The sequence below is a fragment of the Antrostomus carolinensis genome, unplaced genomic scaffold (assembly GCF_000700745.2).
Source record: "Antrostomus carolinensis isolate BGI_N321 unplaced genomic scaffold, ASM70074v2 scaffold12386, whole genome shotgun sequence".
Classification (NCBI taxonomy): Eukaryota; Metazoa; Chordata; class Aves; order Caprimulgiformes; family Caprimulgidae; genus Antrostomus; species Antrostomus carolinensis.
Genome location: NW_010323974.1, coordinates 10,243 through 29,145, shown reverse-complemented (window position 1 = coordinate 29,145; position 18,903 = coordinate 10,243). Strand labels below are relative to the sequence as shown.

At 43.6% G+C, this 18,903-nt stretch overlaps 1 protein-coding gene across 1 annotated transcript; it reads left to right on the top strand.

Annotated features, from left to right (window-relative positions):
* Positions 1-486: 486 nt before the first annotated feature.
* Positions 487-16,703, top strand: PKD2L1 (polycystin 2 like 1, transient receptor potential cation channel). Its single transcript, XM_029085647.1, has 15 exons — positions 487-781; positions 5,084-5,197; positions 6,534-6,661; positions 7,783-8,039; positions 8,898-9,122; positions 9,470-9,698; positions 10,058-10,228; positions 10,951-11,132; positions 11,937-12,057; positions 12,751-12,849; positions 13,621-13,742; positions 14,069-14,186; positions 14,406-14,542; positions 15,324-15,458; positions 16,478-16,703. The coding sequence occupies exons 1-15, from the start codon at positions 487-489 to the stop codon at positions 16,701-16,703; spliced, it is 2,559 nt and encodes an 852-aa protein (XP_028941480.1).
* Positions 16,704-18,903: the final 2,200 nt, after the last annotated feature.

Here is an 18,903-nt window from a genome sequence, read left to right as displayed (position 1 = left end):
GCTCTCAGCCCCGCCGGAGCCTCGCCTGGAGCGGATCGGGGCTGCCGCCAGCCCGAGGGCCGAGGGCTCCAATTAAATCCCAGCCACCTCCTCCTTTGGCCCCCCCTGCACTGAGGGGCTGTGTCCTAGCAGCCTCCTCTTCCTACGACGGCGTCAGGGTTTATATCTGTTGGGAAGCAGAGAAAGTCTCCTGGACATGTCAGTGTTCCCAGGACTGCTGGAATAACAGTGCTGATGGTGGTTCCTAACAGTGGGTAGTGCCACCCCTCTGGTAGGTGTCACCAGCTGAGCTGGCATAAAAGAGAAGGATGAGAGAAGGATGCGTGCTGTCTGTGGGGAGCTGGTGGTGTGCCCTCTCTTGGGTTGCTGAGGCGAACAAGCTGTCTGGCATTGACTGATTCTCGCTCTGCTAGCTTACAACTCCAGCCTGGGCAAGCAATTTTCACAATTCCAGTTAAAAAGTACTTTTGCTGGCAGTGACTAGCCATGAGCTTGTCCCACCTAAACAACAGAGCTGAGAGCCACTTTGGAGCTTCAGAGGAGCATGAACTGGAGGCAGTGGGGAAGAAAGCTTGGGACAATCCTGTTTACAATGGCTCTCCCTCTACCTCCTTGAAGATTCAAGCCATTTACAACCCCAGGTCCATCCTGGAGAATCCCTATGAGAACTTTGAAGAGGTGGGGGATCCACTGCCCTACCGGGAAGAGCAGAACAAAGCTGTGGATGGGAAGAAAAGTCCTTTCCTCAAGTGCTGTTTCTATATCTTCAGAGGCATCCGAGGTAAAGCGCTGATACCTCACTAGAAGGATTTACTAGCCCTCAGGAAGAGGGATGGTACGGGGGCAGGGTGTGAGTGCGGGGATGCAGAAGGTAGAAATCCCATAGTGTCTGTGTGGCCCAGGAACCTGCTCAACATAGACTAGCATCACTAGCTGAGCTGGAAGGAGCATCCTCATTCCGTGTGTCTTGCTATAGCTCCAGGGTCTGTCCTGTTATACAAGGCAGGAGGTACAGACAGACTTAGTGGTGTGCTCAAGGGTCATGCAGTGAATCTGTTGGCAGAGCTTTAGACAGAGCTTAGGTGTCCTGAATCTAGGAGCCATCACTCTGGTGATGAGACTATTCTGTCTTTGTGTGCATTTTCTAGATAGAGTCGTACTGGCTCCTGTGTTACAGTAACTTAAGAACTGATATAAATATCCACCGGAGAAAATATATCAGTGTCAGGACTGAAATGTAGAGGATAACAGGAATGTATCAAACAAGGTTTTGCTTGAAGACAGCTGAAAGAAAGAGGTGCTAGTTTCCAGTTTAAAAGACAAAGGGGAATGAAATATTACAGAGGCTTATTCAGAGGCCATCAAAAACCTGGGAGCAAGTTAGGTCTCCTGGAAGGATACAGCCCTGGGCAAGACCATTTGTTGGACAACTTCTTATAGAAGGCTGTTCTATAGAAGTCCTAGAAGACAAAGCAAGAAACTGTATTTCTTGTGGAAATTGTTATTTTCTTGCCAATGTGTCTTTTCTTCCTGATTCAGAAGGGAAGAATCTTTCTTAGAGCTGTAGCCTCTAACAGTACATGTGAGTGAATAACAGTATAGGCTGGTCCTGAATTGCACAGCCCCTCTATGATCAGTTATTTCTTGTCATTACAGTCTAACACTATTAACTCACACGGAAGCCAGAGCTGAGGTTTAAAAGGTTTCTCCTGGCCAGGGAGCAGTGCTTGGTGGGCTTAGTGGGTAGTTACTCAGAGGCAGTGTATAATTCACCTGTTTTATTCTGATACCCTTCTTGTAGGCATTGTTTGAGACTTAAAAAGGAAAAATAAATCTATACTTTAATATCAAAATTCTATTTGTGAGATGCCAGGGTTGAATTGGAGCATGCAAATTAAAATACCTGTCAGGAAACTACAGTATTTCCTTTTTCTATGACTGTTGCAGCAGTGTGTCCTGCCAACAAAGGTGGTAAATAGGGTTGTAGGACAGACAACATTCGGATTTCATCTTCCCAGCTCTATCTACAGATCCAAATGCCAGTGCAGCCAGAAGAAAGGCCTCTATCAGCCTCACAGAGGTGGAGACTTTTTCCTTTAAGAATTTGCATCCTTCCTTTGCATCTTTACTAGGTGTTCATTTTTTTAATTGCCTCTCCAAATATTTCTGGTTCCCCCCCTCTCCCCTTCCATTTAATAACATTAGTGTCTCATGTGGAAAATTGAGTTAGTAAAGAAAAATCACTTAGTCAAGGATAGTTTGTGGGTTTTTTTGCTTAAAAAACATTCTTTGGGATTATATATCCATAGCTCTTTGGGGATACTGGTCATAGTTGGCTTATCTCTGAGTTCTTTTCTTGTCATCACCAGCCACAGGGCTGGACTACCAGTGAGTAGCTGCTGCTCCTGGTGCCACTGCTCAGCACTGTTCCTCTGTAAACTGTGTCCAAGCAACTCTGTGTCCTCTGGTTCTTTCCTGCCTCCTGCTGCCTCAGCTGTTTCACGGCCATCCCACAGACAGATTTTGCTGGGTATCTGGGTGGCACAGTGGCTGATGAGGGACACCCAGCTTCCCACTGCCTTTGGAAGAGGTTCTCCAGCTGTATTAGAGACTGTGAGCTAGTCTCTCACCTGGGTCAGTCTGGTTTAAAAGCAGCCTTGGAAGATAATGTAGATGTTGCCATTAATTCTTACCAGTAACTTGTAACTAGCAGGAAGGCAAGGAAGTTCAGATGTCTTCTAGTATTGAGTATTCTTTTACTTCAACAGTCATGTCCCAAACATCTGCATCCCCAAGGGGGTAGGTGGTACCAAAGGAGACACAGATGCAGACATGCTTTGTGTATGAGGTGGTATATATATTTCCATGGCACATTTCTGAAAGAAACAGCTGAAAACAAACCTCAACTGATACAGTTTTACAGTTACTGGATGCAATCTGAAAAGGCACTGGACTGGACTCATGGTCCTCCAGGTATAATTTTGGGCAAGTCTCTGAACCAAGTTTTTAAGGATATTTGAGTATCCCTGAATTCAGGTGTTCCCAAGTACATTTCTATTCCCAAAACACAGAAAGTCTGTGCCTCTGTTTCCAACATGTGGATAGTAGGGTTTCCTGCCCCATGGAAAAACAAATAAAGCTGTTAAAAGACTGAGATGCAATAATATCTAGAGATGAAGGGGGTCACTTGAAAGTGACCTGAACAGATGATTGGGTTGTTTGCCCTTGTTTTTCTCCATTGTGGAGATTCCTGTAGACCACATGCTACTCTCTCCTGCACATGAGTGAATCCAGATTTTCTCCAGGCTCTCATTTCTGTTGCTGGTCTGGCATGTCCAGAGCAAGCTACTGGATTGTCTGTCCAGGAGTGAAGGTGGATGCTGCAACAGTCGCTATGGCAGCTGATGGTGCAAAAAGCTCTCTAATCTGTTGAGATGCCAAAGAGCTATTGAAAGGACAGGAGTAAATGTGCACAGAGCACTATACCATTTTTGCTTACTCAAAAAAAACAACAACAAAAAAACCACTTTGTCCTCTGCTAGAGTGCTAGAGATGACTTCAAACATGTGGCCTTCAATCAGCTTTGATCCTGGCTTGCAGGGGGGTGATTGTTGCATACTACTGAGGATGGGCATCAGGGTTGAGCTCTCTAGGAGCTGCAGAAAGAAGCAAGACTATGGGTATTATTGACATGGCTTCCATCACTAGGCTTTCAAGTGGAAGTTTTATGCCTTTCAACTTAAGGAGTATTTCAGAAATCACAACAGAAACCCATTACAAAAAGAACAAACAAATGCACTAATGGTATCAGGCGGTTCATCAAACCCAAAATATCAAGGCTCCTTTTAAAGGAAGTGTTTCTCTCTTTTTTATCAACCCTGGTGACATTTAATGAGTTGCTATCACTGTGTGAAGAAATTGCATCACTAGCAGGTGCAATTGGCATAACTGTATTGAATTCAGCAGAGGTCCCTTGATAGATGTGCTGAAGATAATTTGGCTCTAAAGTTTATGCTGAAAATATTGAGTTGGGTTATTTGTTTGAGTCTTATGACCTACAATAAATCTTCAAGAGCCTTTAGGTAAGCAAGGGACAAATATTTGGGACCTGATGGCTCAATATACACTAAGAGGACTAATAGTTGTAAAGCTAACATCAGTTGCAGTTCTGCTATGGAAGTCCTGTCAGAAGTTGGCACATAGATGACTGAGATGAAATTTTGTGGTTTCAAGAGTGCTTGTGGCATAGACTGAATTTCTGCCAAGAGTAAGCTGAGAAACAGGCAGGAAAAGATCAGTCCATATTGAACTCAAATAAAAAACTGGAGACTGATTTAGCAAAATAAGAAAGCCAGCATATTTCACTTTTGGTCAGCCCTAAATATTTTGTTCACACTGGAATAGTTCTTTTTAGGGGTTATTTAACACATTTTTACAGCTCTTAGTCAAGTTTTTAAATGAAAAGTGGTTTTGCTTTGAAAAGTGACAAAAATTCAACTCACAGAATCACAGAATGTCAGGGATTGGAAGGGACCTCGAAAGATCATCTAGTCCAATCCCCCTGCCAGAGCAGGAACCTAAATGAGATCACACAGGAAGGCATCCAGGTGGGTCTTGAATGTCTCCAGAGAAGGAGACTCCACAACCTCCCTGGGCAGCCTGTTCCAGTGCTCTGTCACCCTCACTGTAAAGAAGTTTCTTCTCAAGTTTAAGTGGAACCTCCTGTGTTCCAGCTCACACCCATTTCCCCTTGTCCTACCATTGGGAATCACTGAGAAGAGCCTGGCTCCATCCTCCTGACATTCGCCCTTAACATATTTATAAACATTAATGAGGTCTCCCCTCAGTCTCCTCTTCTCCAAGCTGAAGAGACCCAGCTCCTTCAGCCTTTCCTCATAAGGCAGATGCTCCACTCCCTTCATCATCTTGGTGGCTCTGTGCTGGACTCTCTCAAGCAGTTCCCTGTCCTTCAACTGAGGGGCCCAGAACTCCCTAGTGTTCTTTGGGAATGGGACTTCAACTCCTCAGGTGGCCTTTGAGAATGGCCATCAAAACTTTCCAATTTCTTCTTTACACCCAACAGGTCTGTGGGGGACTACACTGACTGAGAACACAGCTGAAAACAGAGAGCTTTATGTGAAGACCACACTGCGAGAGCTGCTAGTCTACATTATGTTCTTGGTGGACATCTGTCTATGTAAGTGGCTGTCATATCTCATAGATATGTGCAACGTGAGGGGAATAATGTGAGGTTTTATTAATAATAAAACTTCCTCACTCGGTTGTAGGTGCTAAATTTATTGTATATGCAGTCACTGGAGCAAGCAGGTGTGTCATTAACCTACAGAATAGGTGCTGCACATAGAAGTAAAATAACTGACTGTTGCTGTAATTGATATTGGTGAGGTTTAAGCAGTATTTTCTGATCCACATTGTAAGTTCTACCCATTGACTCCACAGTCCTGGGAGAATCTACCCGAGGTCTTTTCTTAGTTTCACAGCAAATGTTCAAGACCCAGAGAGCAGCTCTAGAAACTTCCTGAGATCAAAGACACAGGGTTCAAAGAGATTTTCCCCTCTGAGACTGGAGGGGTGGCTGAGGTGATAAAGCAGATGGCAGCTCACACTGTTGTTCTCGGGTGGATTTAATGCATCCCTGTACTGAATACTAATGGGCTTTGTCTGGGTAGAACAATGGCTGCTTGTTTTTTGGGAAGGTTTGTTCATTATCACAAATGAGCACCTGTGCATGGGACAGTGAAGAGGACTATATTTCATGGATACTATGGCAGGAGAGATAGACAGACAATACCAACCTGAGTTGCTGTCACACTGGCTCAGGGAGATGGTGCTTTAGTCACTCTTCCTAAAGAAGTAAGATACGCACACAGATGTACGTGTGGTCACACACTGACTCATCCAGAAGTGGGGTGGGGGCTCTTGAATGTCAGCTGCTTTATTTTCATGGTACCCTTTCAACAGTAAGACATGTTCTTAGTGATCACTGTGATGGATGCTTTTCTGCAGGAAGGAGCACTGGAGAGTTGAAACAACATGTTCAGGGAAGTTAGAGCCTGCTCCTGTTTGATGCTTCTTGGTAGATGAGAACTTAACTGGAGCTTTCCACTTGGGAAAATGGAGTGATCTCTATACCTATATGGATCCAGAATAGAACTTCAAAATACAGATCACAGACTTTGTTCTGAGAAAGACAACATTTCTGAAAGAAATTTTCTGGAGAAAAAATTGTTATCAAGGTTGTTCAGTTGCCTTCTGAGTCCAGTGGTCTTCTCTGGCTTTTAAACTCTTATAGTCTGACAGTTTAAATCCTAGAACATGCAACAGATACGTTTGTAAATCTCTAAGAAAGCAGAAAATAATACAATTAAAGTTCCCAAGGTTTCTTCTCTTGTGCCTTGCTCAGCTTACCTATGATAGCATAAGATACACTGAAAGTGAATATATAAATTTATTTATGTCAGGCTCCAATATTCATGTATAAGGGAAGACCCTCTTCTTGTCTCTTCTCTTAGTGACATATGGAATGACAAGTTCCAATGCCTATTACTACACCAAAGTGATGTCTGAGCTCTTCCTGCAGACCTCTACGGATGGCCGTGTCTCCTTCCAGTCCATCAGCAGCATGGCTGACTTCTGGGTGGTGAGAACAAGTCTGGCCTGGCATGGGGAGCCCTGGAAATTTCAGCTAGAGTGTGATATTCAGTTCCCTCTGAATGTGCTACCTAGTGCTTTCAGCCAGGCATTTTGCTGCCACAGGCTTTTGCCAGCTACTAGTAGTAGTTACAATATCATTTGCATCTAAAATATCCACTGATCTAAAATATCATTTATCCCTCTGAGCACTGTGGCCAGAATACTGGCTAGGCTGTGTTGTGTGTGCCCAGGAGAGCCCAATCCTCATACACTTACCAGCTAGAGACACAGGACACAACAAAAAGAAATTGCTGTGATATGATGCTCATTGCACAGATAGGGAGTACCAGCCTGGAGAGGCCAAGTGACTTAGTCCAGGTTTCCTTGTGGTAGAAATGGTTTTGAATCCTACAGTCCAATGTCTTAATGCTGGTGTCTTAGTAATAAGCCTATGTCCATTTTCATGATCAATTGTGGGAACAGCATACTTAACCTGACTGTAATTCATACCTGGCCTGGTCTGATCTATAGATTCTTTATGGAGAATCTGTATTAAAATTTGCATTGACTTCTGTCAAAGAAAATAAAGTGGAGAAAAGTTGTCTGTCAAAGAACTGGGGAAGGAATACTATGAACCACAATGAATGTTGTTGAGATACTGCAACCACTTATCTCTGACAGTCAGTCAGAAATTGCTTGTCAGTTAGCTTTGTCTTTTCTTGCTGTATTAAAAAAGTAAAATGAACTATGGCAGCACTGGTTTTCCCTCATTGTTTCCATGCCCCCTTTTCATAGTTCACACCTCACGCCAGCACAATTCTTGAGACTTGTGCTCACTGAAGTGGAAGGGACAAAGAGGCTTTCGGGGCTCTTGTCTCTTCACTAACCCAACAAGGTGCAGCAACCATATTACAGGTATGTGAGAAGCCAACAGCAACTCCTGCCCAGGAATCCTCCTCCAGCCTGGTCTTTCACCTCCTTACCATATATCCAACACAAGCTTCTATTACTTTCCATCTTGGGCAGTAGAGAGGGGTGGGTCATGTCTTACTATCTCAAGCCCAGGGCAAGAAAATTTCTTTGATATGTGGCCTATGAAGAAGTTGTTCTACTGTCCCTTTCTTGCAGTATGCACAAGGCCCCCTTCTGGATAATCTTTACTGGACAAAGTGGTATAACAATGAGTCCCTAGCGGCACAGGGCACCCAGTCATACATCTATTATGAGAACTTACTGCTGGGTGTCCCACGCATGCGACAACTGAAGGTGAAGAACAATTCCTGTGTGGTCCATGATGACTTCAAGGAGGAAATATCAGGCTGCTATGATGTATACTCAGAAGACAAGGAGGAAAGGGTCTCCTTTGGACTCATCAATGGAACAGCGTAAGTACATCACCTGCTGCTCAAGATGAGAGAATCTGTGATTTCTTTTTTTTTTTTTTTTAGTTGCCCCAAATTTGTCTTTTCTAGTTAAACTAAGATCTCCTGAGCCATGGGATGCCAGGGTTGAGTTTTTCATGTAAGACTGGAATTCCCCTTGCAAATCCTTTTTGTCTGTCAATAAGGCCAAGTGTCTCTTTGAGAAAAAGCACAATAGAATGAGCAGCAGAGTGGGACCTGCTGGGAAAGTAATGAAAAATCCAGTGGAGAATTAGGTAGAGATTATCTGTTTTTAAGAGGGTAAGGCTAAATAGAGACATTTGGGACAATATTTATCAAAATGGATGATCCTATCTGCTTCTCTCCTGGATTTCAGGAGCCAGAGAGAAGAGTGCATCTCTTTCATCTTGAAAACCTATTTCTCTCTAATAACATGAGGTAGCTGTAGTTTAATAACACTTTGCTTGTTGCATGAGTCTTGATCTGTGAATGAGAAGCTATTGTTCATAAGGAAATATGAGTACAAGTGTGTTCTAAGCAGAGGGTTGTGTGCAGCATGGTGGAAAGCAATACTGCAGATCCTGGGAGTAAGCTCCATGCAAACAAGACTGTGGCATAGACAACAAACCTGCAGAATTTTTCCTCCATAGTCATGTTATGTCACTGCTGGATAGCACTAAATCAGAAATCAATTAATAATGAGGAACTGATGTAGGCTCAGATCTGCAATAGGAATTAAATGCCAACTCTTTAATTAAAAACTACTTAGTCCCTTGAAGATATAGTCTAATTTCTCCTGGCAACAAGGTTATATACAAGCCTGGAATGGTGATGTCTTTGCTTATGGTTTGTCTGTTACAGGTGGAGATACCATTCTGAGGAGGAGCTGGGTGGCTCATCTCACTGGGGAAGACTAACAAGTTACAGTGGGGGAGGATACTACATAGACCTCAAGTTGACCAGAGAAGAGAGTGCTGAAGACCTGAAAGTCTTGAAGGAGAAGTTGTGGCTGGATCGGGGGACACGAGTTGTCTTCATTGATTTCTCTGTGTATAATGCAAATATAAATCTGTTCTGCGTTCTGAGGTAAACTGAGTTGCACTGAATGTTCTTCTACCTCTTCCTTCCTCTTAAAATGTATTTTCTAAAATATAGTCCACCAGGGAGTAGTACTGAGTAGCATCAGTAGATGTTGCATAGATTCGTCAGAAGACCTGGTATTCCTGTCATAACCAGTCACACTTCCCTTCACCTTTCACCCTTTCCTATCATGGCCAATGAAGCAGCAGAGATAAGGCTGCATAAACACATGCACTACTTTTCCACTCATGGTTTGGTGGATAACTCATGCTCAGGTTTGATGCCTCTCAAGATTATCTAAGGGCCTCCCTCCCCCTGTTTATAATTATCAGAATTTTCCTGTCCCATTCAAGGTTAGTGGTTGAGTTTCCAGCCACTGGTGGTGCCATTCCCTCCTGGCAAATCCGGACAGTCAAGCTTATACGATATGTGAGCGCATGGGACTTCTTCATTGTTGTCTGTGAAATCGTCTTCTGTGTCTTCATCTTCTACTATGTGGTGGAGGAGATTTTGGAGCTGCGTATACACAAGCTTCAGTACTTCACCAGCATCTGGAACATCCTAGATGTAGTTGTCATTGTGGTGAGGATCCTTGAACACTTTTTTTGGGGGGAGCAATGGCAGAGAGGTATAAGTGCCAAAACGAAGTAATGGGGAAACTGGTCTAGATAAGAACTAGAACACACTGGCAGGTGTTTTGCTTCAAGACCAAAATGAACTAGCAGAGCAAATGGGCACATTAGCCAGTAGGAGAAAATTGTTTCTTTAGAGATGCCTGAGAAGCTGTGAAGTCAGGGCATCATTTGGTGCATTAAGACCTTATTTCCATCCCCCACCAGTAGTCTGCAGTTGTGAAGTGTGATAGCAAGGAATTCTATGACACTTTAATTTCTGTGGAAAGCATAGGCAGAGCGGTCACTGCAGATTCTTCCTCTTCACAGCTCTCCATCGTCGCTATTGGGTTTCACATCTTTCGCACCATTGAGGTGAACAGGCTATTGGGAGAGTTGCTGAAACACCCCGACACTTACGCGGACTTCGAGTTCCTGGCATTCTGGCAGACGCAGTACAACAATATGAATGCAGTCAACTTATTCTTTGCCTGGATCAAGGTATTATAGGGCATCTGGGAGGTGCCAGGCCTCCAGTCTCAGACCTCTTCCTCTAGATGGCTTGGGGGTTGACTCTTCCATCCCTCCCAGTGAATGAGGGTAATAGCTATATAACAGAGAAGGATTTTCTTCAAAGTCCTGTGCTCTGTTTTGCAGTAATTTCAGACAACTTTTCACCCTGCATTCTGAGGCCAGTTATTTGGAGATAACAGACAGGGAGATGAGCTCAGATGTTGTGGTGTAAAAGTGGTTTTAGAAAATGCTGAGTACAATATAACTTTGTCCATCCTCTAGTATTTCAGGATTTTGGAGGATAATCTGGCAAACCGTGCTTTCCTTTCATGATGGTCCCCAACAACCGGAAATTACTCTTCTGTTGGCATGGACTTTGCATTTTGACCAAAGAATCTTGGCGTGGTGGAAAGCCACACTGTACTTGAGACTCTTCATTAGCCTCAAGACTTTTGTCCTTATAGCAGTCCCTCTTTGTTTTCCTTTGACATAGGGAACAAAGTCATATGTTTATGATACCACACGAAGATGGTGGCACATGTAGGACAAATATCCTGAACACTAAGCCACTGTTCCCCTAGCCTAGTTGTCTCCTTGGTGTTTTGGTACTATAGTGAAAGTCTTGTCTTAGTGAACATGTGCACATATGAGAAGAGATTGATCTAGCTGATGGCTTGACCTGACTTTGTCCCTGTTCTTTCTTCTTGCAGATATTCAAGTATATTAGCTTTAACAAAACAATGACCCAGCTCTCCTCCACACTGGCACGTTGTGCCAAGGACATCCTGGGCTTTGCCATTATGTTCTTCATTGTCTTCTTTGCTTATGCCCAGCTGGGTTACCTTCTTTTTGGGACACAAGTGGAAAACTTCAGCACCTTTGTTAAATGCATGTAAGTGTCTGTGTTAGAACCATGTTTCCATCATTTCATCACAAGAATTTTAACTACTTTCCAACCTTGCCCCAGTTGCAAATCTGAATGTTAATCAGACACCTGTTGTGTCTCATTGTAATAAAGCCATAATGGTTAATAAGACACTTGCAGTCCTCCAACTGTGACATCTTCATGAAGTCTTAGACAGCCCTTCAGACCATGGACCTGCTCAGGCAATGTGCGATGGTAAGGGAGGTACCTGCTGCAGCAGCTGTTTTCAGCCCATGTTCCACAGACCTCTGGCATCCAGGTCCTGCCTTTAAAGGGTCTACAAGAGATGACTGAGATAAGCAAACTTCTGATCAATAGACTTAAACTTGCTTGTTTATAGGAGTTATGAGTTGCAACAGGCTGAAGAGCACTGTCCAGTACTAACATCCTCTCCACAGTCTCATGAACTCCCTTGCCAGAGAAGGCTTCAGTGAGTCAAATGCCTTTATAAGGGAAAATTCAGGTTGGTTTTGGTTTTGTTTTTAACTCCTGTTTAAGCCAAAGCACACTTTAAGCAAACAGAAATTTGTGTGGAAACCATGTTTTACTTTCCAGACAGCTCTTGCTCTAACCAAATCAGCTCCATTCATCCCTGAAATACTATGGGTATATTTAACTCACCAGTCAGACTGAGTGACTTAGACCCTGCTCTGGCTTGTGCCTGTGACCATCTGGGCTGCAGGCAGGTTCAGGGTTCACCTCAGGACTGTCTGAGGAGGTAGGACAAATGTATGTGCCTTTGTGTGACCTTGTGCTCCTCCTCTCCTCCAGCTTCACCCAGTTTCGGATCATTCTCGGTGATTTTGACTACAATTCCATTGACAATGCCAACAGGGTCCTTGGGCCTATTTACTTCGTCACCTATGTGTTCTTTGTTTTCTTTGTGCTCCTGGTAAGCAAGAAAGCCCTCCTTGCCCCTGTATTGACAGCTGTGTTTGGGAGACCCCTCCCAATAATCCCTGAGTTAGGTGCAGTGCAAATGCTTAGAGAAAAAGGAAGGTTCTGTTACAATAGCTTTGCAGCACAAATAGACCAAAGTAGAGAAACATCATGTCATTGCAATTGGAGATTTGATGATCAGGGCAATTAGGGGCCATATGCACATCCTTTTAGGTCAAGACTAAAGCTGACTGGGAATACCACTGACGTGATAGCTGAATTCAAGGGGATGAGTTCGGCTGCTCTGTAACAGACAATGAATAAAGCATGGGGAACAATCTCTGGCTTCCTAGGTAATGGATGCAGAGGGATGCTCATAATAACCAGGTTAAATATGCAGTGCTAGGAATCCAAATGTAACCTAAGATCTTGCAGGAGAGACTATCAAAGATGCTATTTGAGCTGGGAACAAATGTACCTTTGGCCACTACTTTAACTGTAAGGACCTCCTCCCCAGTGAGAAAGCACTGTGTGGCTGAAGTGGACCTTCCCTTTATCCATAGTTTGCCCAAGGGATAATCCATGTGGAATCAAATCCTTGCTTAACTGAGCCCTGCACTGCTATGCCTGTCTCTTGCTGCTTCAGCTGCCGGAGCAGGCAAGATGCCTCATGTTTTTTCACATCTTTTCTTCCTCTTTTTTTTAGAACATGTTTCTGGCCATCATCAATGACACATACTCAGAAGTCAAGGAGGAGCTTTCAAGCCAGAAGGATGAGCTGCAGCTCTCAGACATCTTGAAGCAGGTGATGAACAGTCAAAGCCGTGCTACTTCCTAGCTAAATCCTGAAACATCTTCTGGAAGTCCCTGACCTACATGGAATTTACCAGAGAAAAACAGTGGTTGCCAACTCCAGATCCACCTTCTTGGTGCACACAGGAGTCACAGTTCCTTTCTGGAATAAATCAAGCTCCCAGATCCTTTAGCAATGGGAAGATGAGAAAGCAGGCTTTGGGGGACTCCTGTTACTTGCATGCCGGTAGTGTTTCTGAGAGACTTTTCTTCCCAGTACAGACACTAGACAAAGCTCTTTCAGCCCTTGATAGAGTGTACTTTGATCAATAAAATGGCACATCCTATTTTGCTAAGCTGAGCATGTTACCGTGTTGCAAATCTAGTGGATGACATCTGGATTTCCTACGGGAAAATTCCAGAAAAGGTCCTGGAAATTCACAACTTTGTGCTGTGGGACCAATATTCTGAAAAGAATGGTATTTTAGACATTATCTTAAACAGCTGACAACTGGGAGCTCAGATAAAGGGAGAGTTGGGAGGAGAAAAGCAGAGAGCAAACTTTGTCATGGGGACCCTGGCTACCATGTTATTGTTGCTTTGAAGGCGTGATCCTAGTTTAGATATGGGGCTCATTCAGCAGTGTTGTATTTTTGCTACTGGAAAGCTTAAAATCTCCCTGTATTACTTAGCATCTCTTCACCCATATTGCATTGTCTGCTCTGCCCTATTTTTCACTGTTCTTCCTGCATGATTCCATGTCCATTTGCACCTTTGGTAACAGAGCTACAACCGGACACTCATGAGGCTGAAGCTGAAGAAGGAGCGGATTTCTGACGTGCAGAAAGCACTGCAGAATGGAACGAAGGAACTGGACTTCGAAGACTTCAAGAACAGCTTGAAGGAGTAAGTTAATTAGCTGGAGGGATGCCTACTTATCCCTTTCTCTTGGTTGTACAGGTAATTTAAATTCTCAGGTTTTCAAGGCTGGGAAAGCAGTTAGCTCAGATCTGGCAATGTAAGACTCAAAATAATAGCTATCGTCTTTCCTCATATGTTTGATCTCCTGTTCTAAATGGGTTTGTGTTGCTATCACTTTCACATTTGGGATGTTTAGGTTTGTCTCTGGCAGAAGGAAACAATGCACTGATCTCAAAAAGTGTGCTCCTGCATTGTTACAGCCCAACAGTGTAATTCAGTGCCTTCAGCTTTCTCTTTCTATTCTTTTGCAGGCTGGGCCATGCAGACCATGAGATCACAGCAGCTTTCTCCAGGTTCGACAAAGATGGCAACCACATCCTTGACGAAGAGGAGCAACAGCAGATGAAGCATGACCTAGAGGCAAAAAGGGTAAAAAAAGGGCAAGGAATGAAACCCTCTGTTTTGTAGAGATGACTCCAAAGTGGCCTCAGGAATGTTTGGGTTTCTGGTATAGACTAAGCAGGCAACAAATACAGCTCCAGCTCTGGCTGGGTAACATCACTGCCTGTGAAGCTCTGTGTTATTCACAATGAAGCTGACACAGAGTTAGTATCCAACTTTGCGGGAGTTTCTTTATTTATCTTCTAGGTTGCTCTGAATACAGAGATTGAAAATCTGGGGAAATCCTATAGTGACAACAACTTGGATGAGAATCTGACCTATGTGGAAGCAAGGAATAACCATGCCAATAAGGCCAGCTGGGTCTCCAAAGAAGAGTTCCAAGTGTATGTTTGTACTGGCAATAGTTTAATCCTTCTGCAAATGAGGGGTCTGATTCCCTGCTGCTTCCTTCCCTGATGTAACTGTTTACATTGGTGCTGAGCAGTTTCAGTAAAATCTTGTCCCTTTTTATCTTGCACACGTGTAAATGAGCAGGTCAGGAAAGAACTGGGACAGTTCTTGCAATGCAGTTTGCTTGTTTCTATAAAAGATTGGGTTAAGAAATTTTATTTTCTGCCTCTTGAACCTCTGCAGCTGTCAGCTGGCCACAGGCAATATGCTGTCATGTTTCAGGTTAGAAGGTAGCCCAGATAACTGGGCCAGGGGAAGTTGAAACCTTTACAGAAGGTCCTGTGGGAATAAATATCCTTGGTTTATAGCCTGCTTAGCCTTTATCTTCCAAGTCTGAGAATAAGACTTGGCTGTAATTCCAAGAAGGAGAATGGGATAAATACAGAGCAGAGAATCAGGAGATCCTGATTCTGCTACTGAGGAACGCTGAGCAATCCACATAGGGCTGTATCAAAGGAGAGGCAGGTGCAATATTTAATAATTGGATTATATTGTGATCCAAACTGCTTGAGATCCATTCTAAACAGAATCACTGATGATACATGAAAACACGGTGTAACATGGAGTTGTGTCTTCAGTGGGTATGAACTGGTTCTCTAATGTGGAGCATTCACTCCTGTTTGAGGTCTGGCCCACTGTCCATAAGATTTCTGCTGCTTATCCTGCTGCTCATCACAAGAAAAAGCTTGAAAATGCTCTCCATGTCTTCCTCAGCCTCCTGCAACGTGTGCTGCAGCTGGAACAGTCCATAAGCAGCATTGGCTGCAAGATTGATGCAGTGGTGAACAAGCTAGACATCCTGGAAAGAAACAAGCTGAAGAGGAAGGACCTGTTGGGCAAGCCACTGGATATCAAGGTTGGTGGCCCTCCACTGTGGATTTGAACCAGCTTTAGGGTAGGCTACTAGCCCTGCTATGTGAATGGACCTGGTATCATCCTTGCTTTCCCAGTCCCCATTGTCATAAGAAAAAAAGGGTTGGGGCAGGGTCAGCATGTTGTAGGATGAAGCCTCTTCTGTTCAAGCACAGTGACAAAAAGCTCCTTGCTTTCATGTCCCCCCCAGTACCCTCCATGGTACCCTTAAACACACCTTCCAGCTCTTTTGAGGCCAAGCTCATTCCTGTGGCAGTGAATGCAATTCACTTGCCTTCAGTTTCTTTGCATCTGCTTTTTCCCAGATGCCAAAAAAGATCATACTGTCCTTCCCAGCAAGAGCAGCTCATGATGGTGTTGTGGTCTGTGATCTTAACATCTTGCCTGTGGATTATTTATCACACATCAGGTGGAAGATTGTTAGTGCTGTGCCTATAGCACCGCATTGCAGACTTGTGACTTTTATCAAAGACTACCTGTATTCAGTCAACCAGCATATTTTGGGTCTTCAGCTTTAAAGTCAATGGTAGAAAGGCACGGTGGCTTTAAAGTCAATGGTGGGAGCCATGTTGTTGTTTCATGTCTTCATGGCTTTTGGTCCAAGAGCACACAGTGACCTAGCTGAGTCAGAAAGAAGCCTCTTTTTTTTGCAGAGTAATTTTGTGATCCCTCCCCATCTGAAAGAGTAGTTTGGAAGGTCCTACTTCTCATGTGAATGTGCCTGAAAGATTATGCGAGTGTTTGCTTGCAGATTTGCTTTGCCCCGGGATTTCTGTGAACGTTCATGTAGAAGGCGAAAAGGGATGACTGTCTAGTGCCTAGGTGTACACTAATCAGGGTATTGCAGCAAACAGTATATTGGATCTTTAATAGGCAGGTTGTACTAATTTCTGGAAGAATGTGGGAAGATACTTAAGTATCATGCACACCTTGTCTCTCTCCTGGAGTGTTGCTAGACTTCTTGGTAGCTTTCTAACAATGCAACTCATTCTTTCTTCTGGTTCACAGGAGGCAGAACCCAGCCAGGAAGAGCTGCTCCCCCAGAGTGCAGACCAGCTGGAGAAGGAAGAAACAGAAAGCTGGGGAATGGAATGTATGCAGGGAAACAACCTGAGTGGCAACTCTTCCCAAAACGGGGTCTGCTCAATCTTCCCCAGGTCAAGTGTGCCAGGATCTCAGGTGCCCAAGAACATCCAGCTGCAGTCTGATGTGCGCTTCTAGTGAGCAGCCCAGTGCTCCCAGTGTGCCTCCCACAGTATTAATTCACTGTCAGTTGTTTCCCCTCTGTTAGAAAAATCAGGACAGCTGGCCGCAGATACCACCATTGCCAGGAACTGATGATGTGAAAAATCAGGGATGCTCTTTTCCAGTTTAATGTTGTATAATGGCACAGATCTAGAACTTCTGGCCTCTGGAGTAGGTAGAAATTTTGAACTAGGTGTTGTATTAGCTTTCTGCCTCTGAACAGGCTGATACAAAGCCTTTTATCTATTCCTTTCCCAAAAGTAGAGACCTCAGAACTCCGTGGACACTTATGTCCAGAGTGGCATGTTGCAATTTGTTCCAACACACACAATTGTCTGCAGGACAAAGATGTGCTAATCATGCAAACAAAGAAGAATATAATAATTAGTGTGAGATGGAAAAGAAAAATTTAATTATCTGTGGTTACCTGCAGTTTTGTTCTGTTGTAGTTTGTTAACACTTTCTGTACCTTAGATTCAGATGTTGAGAAAAGAAGATACTAACACCTTACTCTGGATAACTAAAATGAGAGTTGAGAGGAGATCTGAAATATCATAAACAGAGAAGCAGTCGTTACTGGTAGAGTCTGAGGTCTGAGTGTTAAGGAATAGACCTCTTGTTATATGGTTTCTAGCACAGCTGTTGACACTAAGAAATCTCTTTCTGTTACCTATTTTCACATTCCTTAAGTTGCGTTTCAAGGTACTTCACAAAACCAGCACCAAGTGTACGAAGTTGTGACACTTCTCATTTTTGTCAAGGAAATAATTTTGTTTGCAGTTGTGGGTGCTGACATCATTTCGGTTTAGGAATATTGTGAAAATGAGATGAATATTAGTTTTTCAATAACATGCAAAATACTTTTCCAGGCTTTTTTCACTTTGCTGAGACTTCTCTTTCCTTGTAGTTGGTGCAGATTATTGCAGCTATTACAGGATCACTGTAAATGTATTTCAAATATCTTAACTATTGTAGAATACCAGAATCTCAACCACAAATAGGCTCTGTAGGCTTAAAGCCAATGGAAATGTGAGTTGTCCCAAACCACTGCTAACAACTCATATTAATATACTGTTTAGTGTGCTATGCGGTGCAGTAATAAATTTAGTGGAGTCCCAAACCACTGCTAACAACTCATATTAATGCTATACTGTTTAGTGTGCTATGCGGTGCAGTGATAAATTTAGTGGGGATGTTGTGCAGTGACATTTTATATTGCCACCTTTTCAAGATGGATGTGTCACTGTGCTCTGGGGGAAAGCCTCCCTGGGAATGTCTGAAGGACCTCAGGAACAGACTTGCGCCAGATAGCCTGGGCTCCAGGGCTGTCACAACTGCAAGATAACATGGATAAACTGAAGCATAGGGTCATTCAGTTGCCAGAGCATAGCAGGAGCTGTGAGACCTTGTCATGTAGCCCACAGGGAGCTTAGATTTCAGCCAAGACCAGTGGGTGCAGGAACTGCAGAGTCTCACAGCTCACTTCCCATAATATGCTTCTGCTGTTGGGCATAAGAATTATCTGTGAGACATTGCCACAGTTTTTGACTCCCAGTTCCACTGAATTCAGAACTGAGCAAAATCTTCTTACCTTCAGCTCTTTCAGCTGAAGTCAGAACAATGATGTTGCTTATTTCCTCCTAGTCTCAGCACTGAAGCTATTGTCTTATTCAGAAGAAAATGGCCTATGTCAGGAGAACTTCCTGAAATAGGCCTGTTTTCTTTTTTTGCAATTTTTAATTAAACAGAAAATCAATATGCTAAGTTGTAATTGAACAGAGGAGCTACATGCTCTTTAATGAGCTTGATGATTGCACACAGCCCCTTTGCAGTTAATGGATCCTGTTGAGAGGATAATTTGTAAGACCTTGTTTTAGATCGTGGCTCAATAGCAGACTATGGTTATTGAGGCCTAATTGCAAAATCAAAAGTATAGCCTGCTCTTTTGAAGTCTCTGAAGGAGTGCCTGCCTTTTCCAGAGACTCTGAATATTGGGTGAGATCCTGGGTCTGTGTTACTGCACAGATATCAAATACTTGGGATACCGATCTGTGAAGAATTAAGTCTGGCACCATGGGAGAGATCCAAGCAGCAACTACCTGCTTCAAGGGGTTGATCCTGCGCTGGTACAGTCAGTGGAAGATCTGTTGCTGGCTGAGGCTCAGCTCCCCAACAT